The sequence below is a fragment of the Leopardus geoffroyi genome, chromosome B4 (genome assembly GCF_018350155.1).
Source record: "Leopardus geoffroyi isolate Oge1 chromosome B4, O.geoffroyi_Oge1_pat1.0, whole genome shotgun sequence".
NCBI lineage: Eukaryota > Metazoa > Chordata > Mammalia > Carnivora > Felidae > Leopardus > Leopardus geoffroyi.
The window spans coordinates 20,341,811-20,365,247 of record NC_059341.1 but is presented as its reverse complement, the minus strand read 5'-3'; the positions used below and the strand labels follow the sequence as shown (position 1 = coordinate 20,365,247).

Sequence of the window (23,437 nt, the reverse complement as noted above, 5' to 3'; positions counted from 1 at the left end):
ACCCTCTCCTGTTCATGCTCTGTCTGTCCCTGTCTCAAAAAAAAAAAAAAAAAAAAAAAAAAGTTAAATTGTTAGAAGAAGAAAAAAAAAAGAAAGAAAACCCATTCTGTATGATCTCAATTCATTTAAATTTGTTGAGATGTGTTTTATGACCCAAGATATGGTCTAGCTACGTATATATCCCATGGGCATTTGAAAAGAACATATATTCTGCTGTTGTTTAATGGAGTGTTGTTATGCTCCCAAAAGTCCCCAAGGCTCTGCTCTTTTTATTTATTTTTTTGTTTATTTTCTCTGTTTTTCAGATTAGGCAATTTCTATTATTCTGTCTTCAATTTAACTGATTACTTTCTCTGTTCCGTTTTTCTGTTGAGTTCTCAATCATTACATTTTTTTATTTTAGTTAGCATATTTTCAGTTCTGATATTTCCACTTGGTTGTTCTGTATGTCTTCTGGGTCTTTGTTGTTGACTTTTTATTTCATTTGTTTTGAGGATGTTCATTATTACATGTCAAACCATTTTTGTATGCCTTCTCTAAAATCCCAGTTGGATCCTTTGGATGTCTTCTTCATCTTGTTGATTATATTTTTCATTCAAGTTGAGATATTCTTGGTTCTTGGTTTGATGAGGGATTTTTTTTTAATTAAAACTCGGACATTTTGGCTATTATGTTATAGTTCTCAGAATCTTGTTTAAGTATACTACCTTACCTGATGTTCTGTGGCAATGCTGTAGCTGAGGTGAGGAAGGGGAGAGATGCTGCCCTGTTACACTCAGGTAGGGGTGGAAGTCCATGGCCTGTTTTATAGCTGCAGGAGAAGGTGGTTGTGGATCTGCCTAGGGTTGGGCAGGTGTGAGTGTCCTCACTTACCAGTAGGCTGCCTCTAAGAACACTCCACTAATATCCCCTTGCTGGCATAGGTAAGCAGGCCTACTTACAGCTCCCCACCTGGCCTTTGCTGACATTGTGGAGTGTCGGTCTCTTTACTGCTGGGCAGTTGTGAAAGCCCTAACTCTCCTCTAGGCTTTCTCTGAAGCCACCCTGAAAGCAATAGGGAGGGATGCCTCATTACCCCTGGGTAGCTATGGAAGCCCAGGCTACCCCTACCCCTGCCATTGACTTTACAGGAGGAAGGGGTAGGAGAGAAAGTCTGGCTTCCTACACAATCTTCTCCCACATCACCCTGGTAGGGAGATTGGGGTGCCTTATTATAGCCTCACGGTGACAGAAGTCTAGGCTTCCCATTAGGCTTTGTTGGCAAGGAGAAGAGGTTGGCCACAATTTTGTCTTTTGTTTGCTTGAAGTAAATCAGTTATTATCTAAACTTGTCTTGCTATGCAAGGAAACCCAGGGTACTCACCACCTTGGTGTTCATCATGTGCTGCCATACCTAGCTGGCCTGTCTTCTCTTCAAAAATCAGTCTTCCTATATTTGTTTTATATGTAACATTTAGGGTTTTTCAATTTTCTTAGGGGGAGGAGTATGGAAAAGTACTTTCCCTCCATTTTTTTAGAAGTGGAAGTTTTGAATTACTTTTTTTAAGCGATTAAAAAAAAAGTTTATTTTAAGAGAGAGAGAGTGAGAGGGGGAGGGGCAGAGAGAGAGAGAGAGAGAGAGGGAGAGAGAATGCCAAGCAGACTCCATGCTGATAGCACAGAGCCTGACGCAGGGCTCGATCTAACTGTGAGATCATGACCTGAACCAGAATCAAGGTTTGGATGCTTAACTGACTGAGCCACCCGGGTGTCCCTTTAAGTGATTTTTTTAAATGCTTCTTTACAAAAACATCAAACACTTGAAAGTGTGATACAACACCCTAGACATAATAACTACATTTATTTGTTTATAACTGATTCTGTTCAAGAAGGCAACTAGTACTGATGAGGTGGATTCTAGCTTGTACGTGTTTTCTTCAAGCAGTACTTTGCTCAAAATAAAGGAATTGAGAGATACTGAGTAATGCGATGTACGTCATGAGGAATCAGTTCTATGACTTCTTCCCCTTTCATGAAAAATATTTTGAAAAACAAAACCTGGTTGCCTAATTTGGGCTCGTATGGTACTCTGGTAATGCTGTCTTTTTAGTTTTTTGATACTTTTATTAGACTCACCTGTCATTTAAATTGCTAATTGTCTATTACAGTATCAGGAACTTTTTTCTAAAAAGTCACCATCTCAAAAGCCTGAAAATATAAAGGTGTTTAAGCAATATAAGGTAAAATATAGTGGCTAGATACCACATAATTTGTAGTTAAAATATCCCTTTCTAACTGGAACTGTTCCCACAGTACTATGTTCTTAATGTACATTATTCTTGGCACAAGCTAACTTTACAGACTTGAATGAAATGTGAGTGAATGAATGAATGATACTACTCCTCCCTTCAAAGTTTCCTGTTCACCCAGCAATTTTTTATTTGAAGGTGAAATAAAATTCGTAGAAAATTATGTATTAATTTGTGGCTTCTTTTGATCTTTTCCTTTTGTTGTTTCTCCTGGCCCACATACGTGTTTTAGGAATTCTTTCTTTCTCCAGAACAGCCCCTCTTTGTATATTAGGATAGTAATTTTTTTTTTTAAGTTTAGTTTTATTTTCTTTGAGAGAGAGCTAGAGAGCAAGTGGGGGAGGGGCAGAGAATCCCAAGCAGGCTCCATGCTGTCAGCACAGAGCCCGACGCAGGGCTTGAACTCACCATCTGCGAGATGATGACCTGAGCTGAAATCAAGAGTCGGACACTTAACTGAATGAACCATGCAGGCAACCCTAGGATAGTAATTTGTAAATCATGATAATACTATCTTTTTGCATAGTTCTTTATAAGTTCTTTATTTTCCACGTTCATTCTACTCATTTTACATGTGTTAATCTCATTTATTTCCCATTAACAACTCATCAGATTCAGTATTACCATTATTCGCATTTTACAAAACAGTAAAGGACCATAAGAAAAAGAGCTAGTAAATTGCAGAGGCTGAGTTTTAATCCCAGATCCGTCCACAGTGAGAGCTTTTTCATTCATTCATTCATTCTCTATTTAGCACCAGACATCGTCCCAGACACTGGGAATTCAGTAGTGAACAAAATAAGAATTTTTGCCCATGTAGAAAGCATCAGTAAGATGAGTAGTGATAGATGCTGAGGCAAAATATAACAAGGAAGAGGGATAGGGAGCGTGTGTGTGTACACGTGGATGTGGGAGGCCTGCTGCGATTTAAATAAGGTGGACAACGAAGGCCTCAATAATAAAGAGACATTTGAGCAAAGACCTGCAAGGGGTTAGGGAGTAAGCAAGGCAGACAAGGGAGTGGGTTTCAAGTAGAGGAAACAGTTGAAAGGAGGCATAAATCACTTGGAGCCTTATATTCTAAGAACCTGGCTTTTACTCTTAGTGAAATGGGAGGTCCCAGGAAGGTTGTGCAGAGGAGTGACATGATTTGACACGTGTTCTCAGAAGAGTGACTGTGAGGTGAAGAACAGACTGAAACAAGGGCTTGAAACAAAGAGACCAGTTGGGAGCTCTTTTAATAATCCAGACAAGAAATGGTGATGGCTTGGATCAGGGTGATAAAAGTGAAGAAATGGAACTCTTTATGTATTTTAAGTTCGAGACAAGATTTCCTACCAGAGTTCATACAGGATATAAGAGAGAAGGGGGGATTGAGGACTCCCAAGGTTTTGGACCTCCGTAGGTCGAAGAAATGGGAACTTCACTGGAAAAAGTAGACAGAAGGGAAGGGATTTTATCAAGAGCTTAATTTAGAAGACGGTTCTATCCCTCCTTAATATTTGGAGCACATTCCTATACAAGCCAGGATTTAACTTCTGCACCTGTGCTGTGAGATAGGTAGAGCCGATATTTCATTTTATAGGTGGAGACTTAGAGATAAGTAATGTAAAGGAGGTACTAATGTATTGGTGAAGGACTAATGACATAGAAACTAGTTTTTCTGACTACTTGTTTCCTCTTTTTTCTACCACTTTGCATATTAATGATGTGATTCCAAATCTTTCCTATTCTGATCACTTTTCTGACATAATCTAGTTTTTCAGTTCTGCGTTATAGTATAGTGCTTAAAACTAAAACTTCCTTCCTGGGGCATCTGGTGGCTCAGTTGGTTGAACATCTGAATCTTGATTTCAGGTCATGTCATGATCCCAGGGTCATGGGACTGAGCCTTGCATCGGGCTCCACACCAGAGTGTAGAGCCTGCTTAAGATTCTCTCTCTCTTCTTCTGCCCCTCTCCCCCACTCTTGCACTCTCTCTATACAATAAAAATTAAAATTAAATAAATAAAACGTATTTCCTTTTCCTTTTCCAAGTTATGTTTCATTAATAACTGCTGCACTCTTGTCTGAGCATTTCCAAAGAGAAATTCTCTGTGCCTGCTAGATAAAGAAGATAACAAGTTAAGATGTTATGACTTTGCTCAATTTAAACTCGGTTCCACTGTTTTCAACACCATAGAGGTACAAGTGTTAATCAAGACCTAAAGAATATCCTCAGGTTAATGGTCAAGGACCCCAAATTACTATTCAGCAAATGTGTCTTAGCATAATAAACACTTTTGCAACGTGTGACAGGAAGTATTTGGTCTAAGTAGCTGGCCCACTAGTTGAATTGTTTAGTGTAAGTTTCCAGATATATGAGAAGATAGGCTACTTATGCCAGAATATTTTGTTTTTTGTTCCAATGAAGACCCAAACTCTTCATTGTTTTGTTGAATAGGAGCATTAAACAGAAGGACTCCTTTAAGATGGTATTTGGCTCATTTCTCCTTCCTTTTAAAAATCATACTGTGTAAAATTTTTCTTTTGAGGGGAAACCGTTTCGCTTCATTCACTAGACAGAGTACCATGGAAATTATGTATCTTTTCTTTTTTCTTCCAAGATTTTATTCAAATTTAAGTTAGGTAACATATAGTGTACTATCGGTTTCAGGAGTAGAATTTAGTAATTCATCCCTTACATATAACACCAAGTGTTCATCCCAACAAGTGCCCTCCTTCATGCCCACCATGCAAGTAGCCCATCCCCCCACCCACCTCCTCTCCAACAACCCTCAGTTTGTTCTCTATTGTTAAGAGTCTCTTATGGTTTGCCTCCCTCTCTGTTTTTATCTTATTTTATTTTTCCTTCCCTTCCCCCATTGTTCCTCTGTTTTGTTTCTTAAATTCCACATATACATATGAGTGAAATCATGTGGTATTTGTCTTTCTCTGACTTATTTTGCTTACCATAATACACTCTGGTTCCATCCATGTTGTTGCAAATGGCAAGATTTCATTCTTTTTAATCTGAGTAATATTCCATCATATATGTATACTACATCTTCTTTATCCACTCATCAGCCAATGGACGTTTGGACTCTTTCCATAATTTGGCTGTTGTTGATAATGCTACTATAAACATCGGGGTGCATGTATCCCTTCAAATCAGTATTTTTTTTTTTTTTTGTCCTTTGAGTAAATGCCTAGTAGTGCAATTGCTGTGTTGTAGGGTAGTTCTATCTTTAACTTTCTGAAGAACCTCCACAGTTTTCCAGAGTGGCTGTACAAGTTTGCATTCCCCCCAACAGTGTAAGAGGATTCTCCTTTTTCTGCAGAAAACATCTTTTTCTGTGGAAAATAACCTTACCAACATCTGTTGTTTCGTGAGTTGCTAATTTTAGCCATTCTTATAGGTGTGAGGTGGTATTTCATTGTGGTTTTAATTTGTATTTCCCTGATGATGAGTGATGTTGAGCATTTTTTCACGTGTCTCTTAGCCATTTGTATGTCTTTTTTGAAAAATGTCCATTTGTGTCTTCTGCCCATTTTTAACTGGATTCTTTATTTTTTGGGTGTTGAGTTTGAGAAGTTCTTTATAGATTTTGGCTACTAGTCTTTTATCCGATATGTCATTTGCAAATATCTTCTCCCATTCTATAGGTTGCCTTTTAGTTTTGCTGATTGTTTCTTTCACTGTGCAGAAGCTTTTTTTTTTTAATGTTTATTTTTTTTGAGAGAGAGAAGGAGTGAGAGAGCACACAAGCGGGGAGGGACAGAGAGAGAAGGAGACACAGAATCCAAAGCAGGTTTCAGGCTCTGAGATGTCAGCACAGAGCCCAATGTGGGGCTTGAACTCATGAACCATGAGATCATGACCTAACCCAGAGTCAGATGCTTAACCGACTAAGCCATCCAAGCGCCCCTCTGCAGAAGCTTTTTATCTTGATGAAGTCCTAAGAGTTCAATTTTGCTCTTGTTTCCTTTACCTCCAGAGATATGTCTAGTAAGCAGTTGCCACAGCCAAGGTCAAAGAGATTGCTTCCTGTGTTCTGTAGGATTTGATGGTTTTCTGTCTTACATTTAGACATTTAATCCATTTTGAATTTATTTTTGTGTATGGCATAAGAAAGTTTCATTCTTCTGCATGTTGCTGTCCAGTTTACCCAACACCATTTGTTGAAGAGACTTTTTCTCATTGGATATTCTTCCCTGCTTTATCGGAGATAAGTTGACCATACAGTTGTGGGTCCATTTCTGGGTTCTCTGTTCTGCTCATTGATCTGCGTGTCTCTTTTTGTGCCAGTACCATACTGTCTTGATGGTTATAGCTTTGTAATATAGCTTGAAGTCCGGAATTATGAGGCCTCCCGCTTTGCTTTGCTTTTTCGACATTACTTTGGCTATTTGGCATCTTTCTGGTTCTATACAAATTTTAGGATTGTTTGTTCTAGCTCTGTGAAGAATGCTGGTGTTGTTTTGATGGGGACTACATTGAATGTGTAGATTGCTTTGGGTGGTATAGACATTTTAACAATACTTGTTCTGTTCTTGGTTAGCTAGTTTTTGTTTCTTGCCTTTGTCAGGCTTGCCATTAAGAATCAATCTATCGTAACTTGAAGCCCATAACTTACAAAACTTTAATAGGACTTACAATTCCAGCAAAAATACTCTATATTTTCTATTTAACTACTTCCCCATGAAATTCATTGTGCTGCTTAAAGATCTTAGATTTTTTTTTCTTGGATGAACTATAAACACGGATGTGTTCACAACCCCAAAATTCATGATAGCTAGGCCCATACTAATTATATAGAGTTTATTGAAATCTGGAGGAAAGATGAGGGTAGTTAGCAGATAGGACTTTTTTTCCTTTAGGCATGTTTTGAAAACACCTGTTTTTGTTTTTGTTTTAATATATGAGAAGTTTTGCCAAGTGTAAAATGTTAGTTGCTATAGTCTTAGCCCTGTATTATTAAAGCAGCAAGAATTTAGTAAATATTTATAAGCTGTAGGTTTGTTGGTTTTAGAAATTGTATTTTCAGAAAGACTTATGTTGTATAATCTTTAAATTTTGTTTTTTTATTGATATCTACAACTTGGTAGAAATATATAAATATACATTCACATATATTATTTATTTTCTTACTGATATGTTTCTTTCTTTCCCTTTATTGTCTCTTCCCTTCCTCTTTATCTGTACCCCCTACATACCTTGTAGGCATTCATCCATGTTTTTCCCCATACTCTTATAATAATATTCAAATGTATTTAGATGAAAATATATATGCAAGCATATATAGGGATTTGAAGAGGCATTATTTTGCTTTACAAATAGAGAATCTTATATGCTTTTCTGTATCTTGCTTTATTACTCAATGAAAATCCCTGTAAGTCAACTGGTATAGCTGTACTTTAGTATCTTTTTATGGTAATTTAATATTCCTTAGTATAGATACATCACCAACAATTATTCAGTCATTTCTTCTATTAATATGCATGTACTACATTAACAGTTTTGTATCTCCATGCTAACAGACACATAAACATATATATCACATACTTACATACAATTACATTTTAATGCTTTTGTTTCTGAGGGGATTGCTGGAGAAAAGATTATTTTTTTTATTTTAATCGATTCTCTTAGATCACTTTCCGAAAAGGCTGTAATATAATAATTCAAATTTCTACCACCAATGTAGAGATGGCCCTTTCCCTGCCAGCAGTACCTTTTGTTAGATTTTTACATTTCTGTCTATATGATAGATATAAAATCATATTTTGTTATTACTTCAATCTGCATTTCTTTAACCTTTTAGAGGTTGTGAGTATTTTTTCTTGTTTCTTGGCCATTTGGATTTGTTCTTCTGTAAACGTTGCCCATTTTTTTCTGTTGGGTGCTTACCCTCTTGTCAATATATACTATCTCTATATATTCTATAGATCAATCTTCTATTTGTACTCTAAATTGTAGATATTCTTTCCAAATATATTATCTCTCTCTCTTGATTTGTTTATTCTTTTTTTTTTTATTTTTTTAACGTTTTTATTTATTTTTGAGACAGAGAGAGACAGAGCATGAACGGGGGAAGGGCAGAGAGAGAGGGAGACCCAGAATCGGAAGCAGGCTCCGGGCTCTGAGCCATCAGCCCAGAGCCTGACGCGGGGCTTGAACTCACAGACCATGAGATCGTGACCTGAGCTGAAGTCGGACACTTAACTGACTGAGCCACTCAGGCACCCCTTTATTTGTTTATTCTTTATCTTTTTTATAGCATCTAGGTTTTCAGTCTTAGTTAAAATTTCCTCATCTTTAAATATTGCACGTAATTTTTTAGATTTCTTTTTGCAAGATGTGTATTGTTTGGGCTTTTAAAGTCAAGTCTCTTATCTAACTGGAAGTTACTTCTATGTATTGGATAAATTATGTCTACTTTCCTTTCCAATGGATATTAAGTTGCACCTGCATCATTTATTAAATCATTTTCCCACTGAATTGAAATGTTTAGGGATTCTCGGTTCTCTTCTAGGAATTTATCTATTTCTATGCCAATATCATGAATTTTACCATCAGCATTATAGAATCTGCAAACACACATGCACACACAGTAGTAAAGATATGGTTATAAGGCATTCGACTGTAGCAATTAAGAATGGAGTTTCTTCTCAGTATTGACTCTAATCAAAATGGGATTTGGGGTGACTGGGTGGCTCAGTTGGTCAAGCGTCCGACTTCGGCTCAGGTCATGATCTCACAGTTAGTGAGTTCCAGCCCCATGTCAGGCTCTGAGTGTCAGGCTCTGTACTGACAGCTCAGAGCCTAGAGACTGCTTCAGATTCTGTGTCTCCCTCTGCCTCTGTCCCTCCCTTGCTCTCACTCTCTCTCTCTCTCTCTCTCTCTCAAAAATAAATGTTTTTTAAAAAATGGGATTTGAAGAGGCCAGTTGATATTGATAACTATCCCTGCTGCCACCAGATTAGATTTTGCCTTTGTTAAAATATTGAAAAGATGAATATATATGCTATTCATTAAAGAGCCACTGTTACACCACGTAGTATGTTAGAGTTATATAATTTTCTGCATATCAACTTAAAAGATTAGATTTAGCTCTCTTTTACAAATGAGAAAATAGACACTTGTTCTAACAGGGTTAAGTTACTTGCCCAATATTATGGCACTATTCGGTGGTAAGGATAGAATTAAAACACTAATGACCAGGCTCTTTTGTCAGTATGAAATGTTTCATGAAAAGTACTTTGAAAACTAAAGATCTATACAAATTGATATAGTGGTTATATCATGATCATCATCATCTCATCGTTAGCATCTCTGAGTTTTATTTAAAAACAATGCAGTAGCTAATGCACAATAAAACCACTAGCTATTTACAGCAAAGCAGTTGTAATCTTTTTTAACCCCCTTCACCCATTTCTCCACTCTCCACACCCACCTCTGGCAACCACTGATCTCTGTATTTGTGAGTGGGTTTATTGAGGGTTTGGGTTTTGTTTTGTTAAGCTTCCCCATATTACAGAGATCACAGGTATTTGTCTTTCTCTCTCTGATTTATTTCACATAGCATAATGCCCTTGAGGTTCATCTATATTCTTGCGAATGGCAAGATTACATTCCTTTTTATGGCTAAATTATATTCCATTGTATAGAGTTCTATTTTGATGAAAGAACAATTTTTTCAAGATACAGTATGAATAAAATGTTTAAAATTCTTTTTTATTCTTAACAAATATCAATAATTGATTCTCTTAAACATTTTTAGAACAGAAGAAAGTTAAAGTAAAAAAACCAAAACCTGAATTTCCTGTATATACGCCTTTAGAAAGTGCATATATTCAATCTTATGATCATGGAACATCTATAGAAGAAATTGAGGAACAAATGGATGATTGGCTGGAAAACAGAAACAAAACACAGAAAAAACAGGTAAATAAACTTTAAAACATTTCTTTTAATTGAGTAAAATACAGAAAAGCACATAAAATATAGATACACAGCTCAGTGAACTATCACGATTTGAACCAAGTTAACTGTTGCCAAGATCAGGATGTAGAACATTGCCATTGTCCAGAAGCCTCCCTCATTCTTCCTCCTGGTCTCTACCTTCCTTTTCTTCCACAAAGATAAAACTACCCTGACTTCTAACATCATAGATTAGTTTAACCTGTTGTTTGAAGTTTCTAAATGGAATCATCCTGTTTTAGTCCATTCAGGCTGCTATAACAAAAGTATGATAGACTGGGGTGGCTTTAAACAACAAACATTTATTTCTCACAGTTCTGAAGACTGGGAAGTCCAAGATCAAGACGCCGGCAGATTCGGTGTCTGGTGAGGGCCCTCTTCCTAATTCATAGACAGCAGTCTTCTCGCTGTGTCCTCACATGGCAGAAGAGGTGAGAGAGCTCTCTGGGGTCTCTTGTATAAGGGCACTAATCCCATTCATGAGGGCTCCACCCTCATGACCTAATCATCTCCCAAAGGCCCTACGTCCTAATATCATCACATTGGGGATTAGGATTTCAACACATGATTTGGGGGGAACACAGAATTCAGTCCATAACACATTCCATGTGTACTCTTTTGCATCTGCTTTCCTCCATTTAGTGTGATATTTGTAAGATGTGTCCATTATTGTGTGTAGAAGTAGGTTGTTCATTTCATTACCGTATAGTAGTCCATTTAGAAATGTAGCAGAATTTATTCTGTTGAAAATTTGTATTTTTTCCAGCTTTGGGCTACAGTAAATAATTTTCCTGTGAACTTTGTTGTACTTTTAGTATGCATATGTGTAAATTTCTATTTTTGTAGTTAAGTTGCAGGGTCGTAGCTCAACTTTACTTCTAAACTATTTTTTAAAATATTTTTATCAATTTATACTTCAGCAGCAGGACATAAACATTCCAGTTACTCTACATTCTTGCAACATTTCATCAAGTCTTTTATATTTTAACCATTCTGGTAGGTATATAGTGATATCTAGTGTGGTTTAATTTGCATATTCTTTGATCAATAAGATTGAATGAATACCTTTTCTTATGTTTTTGGACACTAATATTCTCCTATGTGAATAGGAGAATTGGGTTGCCTATGCGTTCTATACTGATTTGTAAAGAGTTCTTTATATAATTCGTAAACAGGTCTTTTACATATATTTTATTCCACTCTGGCTTGCCCTTTTACTCTCTTAATGGTTTCTTTTGATGATGAGAGTCACTAATTTTAATTACCATGCTTTTCCTTTACTGTCCTTTCTTTGGTGTTTTTCGTGTTGTGTTTAAGAAATCTTTTCCTACCTTGAAGTCATAAAGATTAATTGCTGAATTCTTCTACAAACTTTAATGTTTTGTTTTTCACATTTAGATCAATAATCTCCTGGAATTTATTTTTGTGTTTTGGAGTGAAGTAATGTTTAAGTGTAATTTTTTTTTCAAAAGTTTTCAAACAAGTTGACTCAATTAATGAAAATACTGCTTCCTACAACTCTACAAATAACCATCTTTATCATAAAACAAGTGTTTATAACTGTGTGGGTCTGTTCAGGCTTTCTACTTTGTTCCATGAATCTACTTGTCCATCCTATGCCAATACCATACGGCATTTATTACTGTAGCTTTGTAATAGGTACCTGGTGCAATAATTTTCCATCTCTGCTTTCCTTCTACAAGATTTCCGCTTTGTATTTTCATACACATTTTTGAAGTACTTGTCATTTTCCACAAATTATTCAGCTGAAATACTCAATTGGGATTATATTGAATATATAGAGATCAATTTTGGAAGAATTCACATCCAGACAGCATTGAGTCTACAAACCATGAATAAACCCATTCATTTATGTCTTTAAAACACTTTAATAATGTATTGCAGTTTCTTGTGTGTACATATTGCGCATTGTCTTCTTGGATTTATTCCCTGGGTATTTAGTGTTTTTAGAGGACATTGTAAATGATATTGTTTCTTTAATTTCACTTTCTAATTACGTTTGATATATAGAAATATAATGGATTTTTTTAATAACCTTTTATCCAGCAACCTTGCTAAATTTATTTTTAAATTCTATTTATTTGTATGTTATGCATTTTTTTCTTTTGTGCTAATTAGGATCTCCAGTACATGTAGAATAGAAGTCATGACAAGTATCCTTGTTTTGTTACCCATCTCAAAAACTTCCATCATTGAAACTTTTTATTTCAGCTGTGAAATTATGTTTAAAATTTTATCATTTCATTATTAAATATGACCTATGTTGCCGGCTTTTTATAGAATTTTTATTGAGATACATTTCACATAACTTGAAATTCACCATTTAAAAGTGCATACACTTTGGGGTGCCTGAGTGGGTCAGTTGGTTAAAGATCTGACTCTTGGTTTTGGCTCAGGTCATGATCTCATGGTTTGTGAGTTGAGCTTTGTGATGACACTGCAGAGCCTGCTTAGGATTCTCTCTCCCTCTCTGCCCCTCCCCTACTCACACTTTCTCTCTCTCCCTCTCTGTCTCTCTCTCTGTCTCTCAAAATGAGTAAAGATTTTTTTTAATGCATACTCATTAGTGATTTTTAGTCTGTTCACTGTGTTGTGCAACCATTACCAGTATCTAATTTGAGAACATTTTCATCATACCAAAAAAATAAAAATAACCCTCTACCTGTTAGCAGTTATTTCCAATTCTCAGCCTTTCTATTCCATGACAACCACGAATCTACTTTCTGCCCCTATGGATTTGTCTATTGTAGACATTCCATTTAATTAGAATCATGTAATATGTGCTCTTTTGTGTTTGGCTTTGCATAATGTTTTCAAGGTTCATCCATGTTGTAGCATTTAATGGTACTTCATTTCTTCTTATGGCTGAATAATATTCCATTGTATGGATCCGTCACATACTATTTATTCATTCATCAGCTAATAGACATTTGATTGATTCTCCTCTTTAGCTGTGATAAACAAAGCTACTCTGGACACCCACATACAGGTCTCTGTGTAAATGTTGCCTTTAGTTATTTGGTTTCCCTTAGTTCATTGAACATATTTAAAATAGCAGATTTAAAGCTTTCATCTAGAAAGTACATTGATCTTCCTCAGGCACAGTTTCTGTTTCTTTATTCCTTTGTATGGGACATACTATCTTTTTTCTTTGCAGGGCTTGTAATTTTTGTTATTGTTATTGAAGACCAGATATTATCAATATTACAACTTGGCAACTCTGGAAACCAGATTCTCTCTCTCCTTCCTAGGATTTGTTGTTATTTGGGCTAATTGTAGTTGTCTGTTTAGTGCTTTTTTTTTTAAACTAATTTTCTGAAGTCTGTATTTTTTGTCATGTGTGAGCACTGAACTCTGTTTCCTTAGCTTAGTGAACAGCTAGTGATTGGACAGAGATTTCCTTAAATACCTGGAGCCCAAAATTCTTCCAGTCTTTGCCATGGCCTCTGTGTATGTGTTGGAGATTGCCTGGTGGTTTATAACTCTGCCCTATTCTTTTCTGTTTCCAAAGAGACTCAACGTCAGCAGCCAGTGAGAACTTAGATTATTTTCAGGTCTTTTCTGAGCATGCTCATAGCCTTGAGCATGCACATGGACTTCTAGATTCCCGGCAATGTCAGAGGATCTCATTCCTCAGCCTTTCCCCCCATGCTTTTTGGTTAATCTGTTGCTTTCCCAACTGTTTTCTGTCGCCTCCGTCAGCAGCGGCTAAGATATCAGCCTGTAAAAGTTTTCAACCAATGCCTCCAGGGTAGCAGCTTTAGAATTAGGCCAATTTTGACTTAGGCAAAATAAAGACAAGCTTTTTGAACCAGTATTCCAGGCAGCCAGCAGACAGGTTAGAACAAATAATTGTTTTTACTTCTTTGCAAATTAGCTCATTCTGCTCCTGCCATAATTAGGAATCAGTTATTATTTGCACAGGCTGTGATGAGCTATGGAAAAGGGTATATGACTGGGGTCAGTTAAAGTGACACAGAGTTTGCTGTGCTTTTTTTTAAATTGAAGTATAATTGACATACAATGTTGTATTAGTTTCAAGTGTACAGTATTGATTTGACATTGTGTACATTACTCTATACTTTCCACAGTAAGTCGTCATCTGTCACCATACAACGTTGTTACAATATTATCGACTGTATTCCCTGTGCTGTGCTTTTCATCTCTGTAACTTATTAATTTTATAACTGGAAGTTTGTAGCTCTTAATTTCCTTCATCTCTTTTGCCCACCCCCCAATTCCCCTCCCCTCTAGCAACCACCAGTTTGTTCTCTGTATTTAAGAGTCTGTTGGTCTGTTTTGGTTTTTAGATTCCACATATAAGTGAAATCAAAAGGTATAGTTTTCCTGTCTGACTTATTTCATTTAGCATAATACCCTTTAAGGCCATCCTTGTCGCAAATGGCAAGAGCTCATTCTTTTTTATGACTGAATACTATTTCTGTGTGTGTGTGTGTGTGTGTGTGTGTCTGTCATCTACTTTACCCATTTGTCTATCAATGGACACTTAGCCATATCTTGGCCATTGTAAATAATGCTGCAGTAAACTTAAGAGGTGCATATATCTTTTCAAATTAGTCTTTTCATTTTCTTTGGGTAAATACCCAGTACTGGAATTACTGGATTGCATGGTATTTATATTTTTATTGTTTCAAGGAACTTCTGTACTGTTTTCCATATTGACTGCACTAATTTAACATTCCCACCAACAGTGCACAAGTTTTCCCTTTTTTCCACATCCTAACCAACACCTGTTATTTCTTGTCTTTTTGATACTATCCATTCTAACAGGTAAAAGGTGATATCTCATTGTGTTTTTGATTTGCATTTCCCTGATGATGAGTGATATTGAGCATCTTTTCATGTGTCTCTTGACCATCTGTATGTCTTCTTTGGAAAAATGTCTACTCAGGTCTTCTGTTTTCTCATTGTAATGTTTGATTTTTTTGGTGTTGAGTTATATAAGTTCTTTGTAAATTTTTGATATTAACCCTTTATCAGACATCATTTACAAATGATATCCTGGCATTCTGTGAGTTACCTTTTTGTTGATGGTTTTCTTTGCAGTGCAAAGATTTTATTTTGATTTAGTTCCTATAGTTTATTTTTCTTTTTGTTTCCTTGCCTAAGGAGACATATCCATAAATATGTTGCTAAGCCTAATGTCCAAGAGTACTGCCTATGTTTTCTTTTAGGAGTTTTCTGGTTTCAGTTCTCACATTTAGATCTTTACTCCATTTTGAGTTTATTTTTGTGTGTACCATATGAAAGTGGTCCAATTTCATTCTTTTATGGGTAGCTTTCCCCAGTTTTCCCAGCATCATTTATTGAAGAGCCTATCTTTTCCTCATTGTATATTCTTGCGTCTTTTGTCCTAAATTAATTAACCACATAGATATGGGTGTATTTCTGGGTTCTCTCTTCTGTTCTGTTGATCCTTGTGTCTGATTTTGTGCCAGTACCATACTCTTTTGATTACTGTAACTTTGTAGTATAGTTTGAAATCCAGAATTGTGATACCCCCAGCTTTGTTCTTCTTTCTCAAGATTACTTTGACTATTCGAGATGTGTGTGTGTGTGTGTGTGTGTGTGTGTGTGTGTGTGTGTGTGTGTGGTTCCATACAAATTTTATTCTAATTCTGTGAAAAATGCTGTTGGTATTTTGAAAGGGGGTTGCATTGAATCTGTAGATTGCTTTGGGTAGTATGGACATTTCAATAACATTAATTCTTCCAATCCATGAGCATGGTGTATCTTTCCATTTGTGTCATCTTCAGTTTCTTTCATGAATGTCTTATATTTTTCAGAGTACAAGTCTTTCACCCCTGGTTTAATTTATTTCTAGGTATTTTACTCTTTTGATGCAGTCATAAGTGGAACTGTTTTCTTAATTTTTCTTTGTGCTACTTTGTTATTAATGTATATAAATGCAACAGATTTCTGTATATTAACTTGGTATCCTACAACTTTACCAAATTCACTTATCAATTCTAATAGTTTTTTGGTGGAGTCTTTAGGGTTTTCTAAACATAGTGCCATGCCATCTGCAAATAGTTTTACTTCTTACTAACCTATTTGGATGCCTTTTATTTCTTTATGTTGTCTGATTGCTGCAGCTGGGACTTCTAAGGACTATGTTGAATAAACTAGGTGAAAGCAGACACCCTTGTTGTGTTCTTGACTTTAAAGGAAGAACTTTCAGTTTTCACCACTGCGTATGATGGCAACTATGGGTTTGTCCCACTTGATTGTGGTGACAAGTTTTTTTTTTATGTATTGTCGAGTTTGGTGTGATAATATTTTGTTGAGGATTTTGCATCTATGTTTGTCAGAGATACTGACCTGTAGTTTTCTTTCTTTGTAGTGTCTTTGGTTTGGTATCATGGTAATACTGACTTCATAGCTTGAATTTGGAAGTTTTCCTTCCTCTTCTATTTTTTTTTTTTTTGAAAGTTTTAAAAGAATAGGTATTAACTTTCCTGTAAATGTTTGCTAGAATTCATCTCTGAAGCCACCTGGTCCTGGATTTTTGTTTGTTGGAAGTTTTTTGATGACTGAGTCAGTTTCATTGCTGGTAATCCATCTGTTCAGATTTTCTGTTGACTCATGATTCACTTTTGGAAGATTCTGTGTTTCTAGGAATTTACCAACTTCTTCTATGTTATCCAATTTGTTGGCATACAATTTTGTGTAATATTCTTTATAATTCTTTGTGTTTCCGTGTTGTCAGTTGTTATTTTCTTCCCCAATTTCTGTTTTTACTTATTTGAGTCCACTTTTTTTTGTGATGAGTCTGGCTACAATTTTATCAATTTTGTTTCTCTTTTCAAAGGGCCAACTTTTGGTTTCCTTGAGCTTTTCTACTGTCGTGTTGTTGTTTTTGTTTCTGTTTCACTTATCTGCTTCAACCTTTATTATTTCTTTGCTTGTACTAGCTGTGAGCCTTGTTTTGTTTGTTCTTTTTTACTTTCTTTAGGTGTAAGGTTAGAACTGTTTGAGATTTTTCCCATTTCTTTTTTATTAAATTTTTTACTTAATTCCAGTACAGTTAACATACAGTGTTATATTAGTTTCAAGTGTACAGTATAGTGATTCAACAATTCTATACATTCCTCAGTGCTTATCGTGATAAGTGTTTTCTTAACCCCCTTCACCTATTTCACCCATCCTCCCCCACCCACCTCCCCTCTGTGACCACCAGTTTGTTCTCTATAGTTAAGAGTCTGTTTCTTGGTTTGTCTCTCTCTTTTTTTCTTCCTTTGCTCGTTTGTTTTGTTTCTTAAATTCCACATATGAGTGAAGAGATTTTCTTATTTCTTGAGGTAGGCAGGTATTGCTGTAAATGTGCCCCTTACAACCGTTTTAGCTGCATCCCAAAGATAAAGATTTTGGACCATTGCATTTTCATTTTCATTTGTCTCCATGTATTTTTTATTTATTATTATTATTATTTAATGCTTGTTTATTTTTTAGAGAGAGAGACACAGTGTGATCAGGGAGGGGCAGAGAGACAGGGAGACACAGAATCTGAAACAGACTGCAGGCTCTAGGCTCTGAGCTGTCAGCACAGAGCTTAACGCAGGGCTTGAACTCACAAACAATGAGACTGTGACCTGAGCTGACGGTGGGATGCTTTTAACCAACTGAGCCACCGAGGCACCCCTCCATGTATTTTTTTTTTTAATGTTTGTTTGAGAGAGAGAGAGAGAGTGAGAGAGAGAGAGAGAGAGAGAGAGAGAGAGAACATGGACAAGCAGGGGAGGGGCAGAGAGAATCCCAAGCAGGCTCTATGCTGTCAGTGCAGAGCCCAACGCAGGGCTCAATCTCACAAATCATGAGATCATGACCTGAGCTGAAATCAACCAACACTTCACTGACTGAGCCACCCAGGTGCCCCTCCATGTATTTTATAATTTCCTCTTTGATTTCTTCATTGACCAATTAATTGTTTAGTAGTATGTTGTTTTACCTGCACATGTTTGTTTTTTTCTGGTTTTGTTTTGGTTTTTTCCCTGTAATTGATTTTTAGTTTTATACTGCTATGGTCAGAAAAGGTATTGATGTGATTTCATCTTCTCAAATTTATTGAGATTTGTTTTGTGGTTTAACATATGATCTGTCTGGGAGAATGTTTCATGTATGCTTGAAAAGAATGTATGTTCTCCTGTTTTGGGATGGAACGTTCTATATATATGTTAGGTCTATCTGTTTTAATGTGTCATTCAAAGCCACTGTTTCCGTGTTGATTTTCTTTCTGTCTGAATGATCTATCCATTGTCCCCTACTATTAACTGCGTTTCTGTCGATTTCTCCTTTTATGTTTGTTAATATTTATTTTCTGTATTTAGGTGCTCTTATCTAGGGTGCATATATATTTACAATTGTTACATCCTCTCATTGGATTAATTCCTTTATCATTATGTAGTGCCCTTCTTGGTCTCTTACTGTGGTCTTTGTTTTAAAATGTATTTTGTCTGATACAAGCATCGCTTCCCCAGCTTTTATTTTGCTTCCATTTGCGTAGTAAATGTTTTTCCATCCCTTCATTTTTCTGTCTGCGTGTGCCTTTAAGTCTGAAGTGAGTCTCTTGTAGGTAGCATATAGTTGAGTCATGTTATATTATCCATTCAGTCGCCCTGTGTCTTCTTACTGGAACATTTAGTCCATTTATATTTAAAGTAATTATTGGTAAGTATGTATTGCCATTTTGTTACTAGTTTTCTGATTGCTTTTGTAGTTCTCTGTTCCTCCTTCTCTTGCTCTCTTCCTTGTAAGTTGATGGTTTTCTTTAGTGTTATACTTGGATTCTTTTCCTTTATATTTTGTGTATCCATATGAATTTTTTATTTCTGTTTACCATTGGATTCATATATAATATCATATATAGTTCATATATGTAGTATCATATATAGTTCATATATAGTGTATATTAAGTTGATGATGGCTTAAGTTCAAACATGTTCTAAAATCACTAAATTTTTTGGGGCGCCTGGGTGGCACAGTCGGTTAAGCGTCCGACTTCAGCCAGGTCATGATCTCGCGGTCCGTGAGTTCGAGCCCCGCATCAGGCTCTGGGCTGATGGCTCAGAGCCTGGAGCCTGTTTCCGATTCTGTGTCTCCCTCTCTCTCTGCCCCTCCCCCGTTCATGCTCTGTCTCTCTCTGTCCCAAAAATAAATAAACGTTGAAAAAAAAAATTTTTTTAAATAAAATCACTAACTTTTTATACCCTCCTCCACATTTTATGAATATGTCATATTTTACATCTTTTTATTTTGTGTATCCCTTGAATAGTTTTTGTAGATACAGTTGTTTTTACTACTTTTGCATTTTAACCTTGACACTGTAAGTGATTGATCTCCTACCCTTCCTTTATGTTTGCTTTTACCTGTGAAATTTTTCCTTTTATAATTATCTTTCTTCTAGTTATGGCCTTTTCTTTCTACTTAAAGAATTCCTTTTAACATTTCTTTTAAGACTGGTTTGGTGGTGACGAACTCCTTTAACTTTTGTGTAGGAAAGTATCTTTCCTTCTATTGTGAATGATAACCTTGCAGGGTATTCTTGGTTGTAGGTTTGGCACTTTGAATATGTCATACCACTCCCTTGTGTCCTGCAAAATTTCTGCTGAAAAATCAGCTGACAGATTTCTTGGGTTGTTGTTTTGGTTTGAGTTTGTTTTTTTTGTTTGTTTGTTTGTTTGTTTGTTTGTTTAATGTAACTGTTTTCTTTGTTGCTTTTAAAATTCCCTTTTTAACAGTAGTCTTTGCCATTTAAATTGTATGTCTTGGCATTGACCTCCTTGGATTCATCTTGTTATGGGCTTTGTGATTTTCAGACCTAGAAATCTGTTTCCTTCCCAGATTAGGGAATTTTTCAGCTGTTATTTCTTTAAATAAGTTTTCTGCCCTCTTTTCTTTTTCCTCCCTTTCTAGGATCCCTATATGAATATGAATATTTTTCTGCTTGATGATATTACAGAATTCCTTTAACCTATTCTCATTTTTTTTATTATTCTTTTTTCTTTTTTCTGCTCAGCTTGGTTGCTTTCTATTACCTTGTCTTCGAAACCATTGATCCATTCTTCTGCATTTTCTAATGTGTTGTTGATTGTCTCTAATGAGTCTTTTATTTCAGTTATTGAATTCTTCAGCTCTGACTGCTTCTTTTTAATATTTTCTGTCTCTGTTGAAGTTCTCACTGAGTTCATCTACTCTCTTTTCAACTCCAGTGAGTATTTTTGTGTCGATTACATTAAATTCTATATCAGAAAGTTTGCTCTTCATATCAAGAATCAGCTGATTTTCTTGAATACATGTTACCTGTGGTGCTGCAAGCCTTTGACTAATTTCCAGAGTTAAGAAGGGGTTGATTGTCACAGTTTTTGCCCATGTTTTCTTACTTTTATAGAGAGATGGAATTTGGAGTTCTTTACTCTGCCATTTTCATTGACATTATTCTAGGTTTTTTATAAATCAAATTAAGTAAATTCTCTTCCTAGTTTTGCTAAGAATTTTTATTCATTAAAAATTAATATTATAAAATGTTATCAAATACCTTCCTCTTTGTTAATTAAGGTGATCATGTGATTTTTCACCTTTATTTTGTTAATGAGATAATTTATATCGATTGATTTTCTAATATTAAACCACCTTTCTTTCCTGGAATAAACCTATTTTATTGTTTTGATTTGACAGTACTTTGTTTAGGATTTTTGTTTTTATGGTTATGAGAGAGATTGGCCTTTTCTTATGAGAAAGATTGATTTTCTTTTCTTAAATCTTTCCTAGGTTTGATGTCAATCACATGCTGGACTTATAAAATATGAAACATTTCTTCTTTTTTTAAACTTTTATTTGAAATAATTTCAGATTCATGGGAAGTTGCAAAGGCAGTAGAGAATTCTTTTTTTTTTTTTTTTTTTTTTTTAACGATTTATTTATTTTTGAGTGAGAGTGTGAGCAGAGGAGGGACAGAGAGAGAGGGGAACAGAAGGTACGAAGCAGGCTCTATGCTGACAGCAACGAGGCCAAATGTGGGGCTCAAACTCACAAACTGTGAGATCATGACCGGAGCCAATGCTGGATGCTCAACCACCCAGGACTAAGTTAAATGGACTAAGCCACCCAGGCACCCAGCAGTACAGAGTTCTTATTTAACTTTCATCCATTTTTCCCTAATGGTTATATCTTCTACACCTACAGTTTAATATCAAAACCAGGAAATTGACATTAGTGCAGTGGTTTGTATGTACTTGAATGTCATTTTATCACATCCATAGATTATATATATGAAGATACAGAACTATTCAAGATAGAGAACACACAGATAACTCTCATGCTTCTTTCTGTCACACCCATCTCCTCTGGTTATTGGATTTAAAATATTTATATTTCTCTTGGGTATCTAAACGTGAAGTTGCTGGGTCATCTGGTAGTTCTAGGTTTAACATTTTGAGGAACTACCACACTGTTTTACACAGTGGCTGCACTGTAAACTTTACATTCCTGACAGCAATATATGAGAGACCCAGTTTTTTTCATCTTAACGAGCATGTGGTGTTTTCAGTTTTTTAAATTTTAGATACTGCAATAAGTGCGTAGTTATATCTTATGATGATTTTAATTCTATTTTCCCTACTGATGGTTCATGTTGAACATCTTTTCGCTTCTTTGTTGTCTGTATATCCTCTTAGAGTGAAATCGTCGTGTCTTCTGCCTTTTTTCTAATTCGGTTGGTTGCTTTTTTTGTGATTAAAGTTTGAGAGTTCATTATATGTTCTTTATTTAATGTTTATTTTTGAGAGGGAGAAAGAGAAAAAGAACTTGCGTGAGTAGGGAAGGGAGAGACAGAGAGGGAGAGAGAATCCTAAGGAGGCTCTGTGCTGTCAGCGCAGAGCTAGATATGGGCTTGATCTCTCTGGGATTCTTTCTCTCCTCTCTGTCTGTCCCTCCCCCATTGGTGCTTGAGCACAGGTGCACTCACTCTCTCTCTCTCTCTCTCTCTCTCTCTCTCTCTCAAAATAAATAAATAAACTTAAAAAAAAAAGATCTTTTGAATTTTTTGAGTCTCTATATTATATGCCTCTCTTCTGTATCACCGATTAGTGCTCTTTTATTATTTCTTTCATTTTACTTTCTTTGAGTTTGTTATTCTTATCTAACCTCTAAAGATGGAGAGTTACCATATAGATTTCCAATATTTCTTGTAACAACATATGCATTAAAGGCTCTAAGTGTCCCTCTAGAAATGGTTTAGCTACAAAGCCACAAGTTTTAATATTTTGTATTTTCATTTATCATTCAGTTAAAATATTTCTAATCTCAATGTGATTGTTTTGTTAAACCACAGACTCTTTAAGAATATATTTCTTAATTTGCAAACACATGAAAATGTTCTAATTATAATTTTGTTATTAACTTTCTGTGTAATTAAGTTTTGTGATAAGAAAAGATACTCTGATTTCAGTCCTTTGAAATGTGTTGGGATTCGCATTATGGACTACCCTATGTGGTCAATTATTACAAATACTCAGTATTCTTGAAAGAATTGTGTAATTGTGGATAAGTAATGTATATATGTCAGTTAAAGTTTGTTAGTTATGGTTTAAAATCATTTGACCATTATTATTAGGTTTTATTATGCTTGTTTAACCAATTAGAGTGAGACAGGTGTTAAAATCTTCCAGTGAGAAATTTCGTATGTCAGTTTTTCCTTATAATTCTGTCAGATTTTGCTTTGTAAATATTGAAGGTATTAGTGCCTTTGAATTTTGAATAATTACATCTTTTTGATAAATCAAACCTTTTGCCATATGAAGTATTTCAGTTTCTCTCTGGTAGTGCTTTTTTTAATTTTTAAGTTTTCTTATTCTAATCTTAATATAGCTATATTAGCTTTTTTTTTTTTTACTTTCTGTTTACAAAGTACATATTTTTCCATCCTATTACACTTTTGTTTCCTTAGATATGCCTCCTATTTTTTTTAATTATTTATTTATTTAAGTAATCTCTATACCCAACATGGGGCTCAAACTCACAACCCCAAAATCAAGAGTCACATGCTCTCTGGACTGAGCCAGCCAGGTGCCCCATGCCCCCTATTATTGTGAAATTTAAAAAATCTAGTCTGACAGTATTGAATTTCTTTGAAACATTTATTCTATTT

The 23,437-nt window shown here is 35.5% G+C and overlaps 1 protein-coding gene across 1 annotated transcript in view; it reads left to right on the top strand.

Annotated features, from left to right (window-relative positions):
• Window positions 1-23,437, top strand: part of DNAJC1 (DnaJ heat shock protein family (Hsp40) member C1) — a 221,592-nt gene that overhangs the window by 106,828 nt on the left and 91,327 nt on the right. Inside the window, exon 8 of the mRNA XM_045465800.1 lies at window positions 10,052-10,215. Coding sequence (XP_045321756.1) covers window positions 10,052-10,215 — 164 coding nt within the window. The remainder of the gene's footprint in view (window positions 1-10,051; window positions 10,216-23,437) is intronic.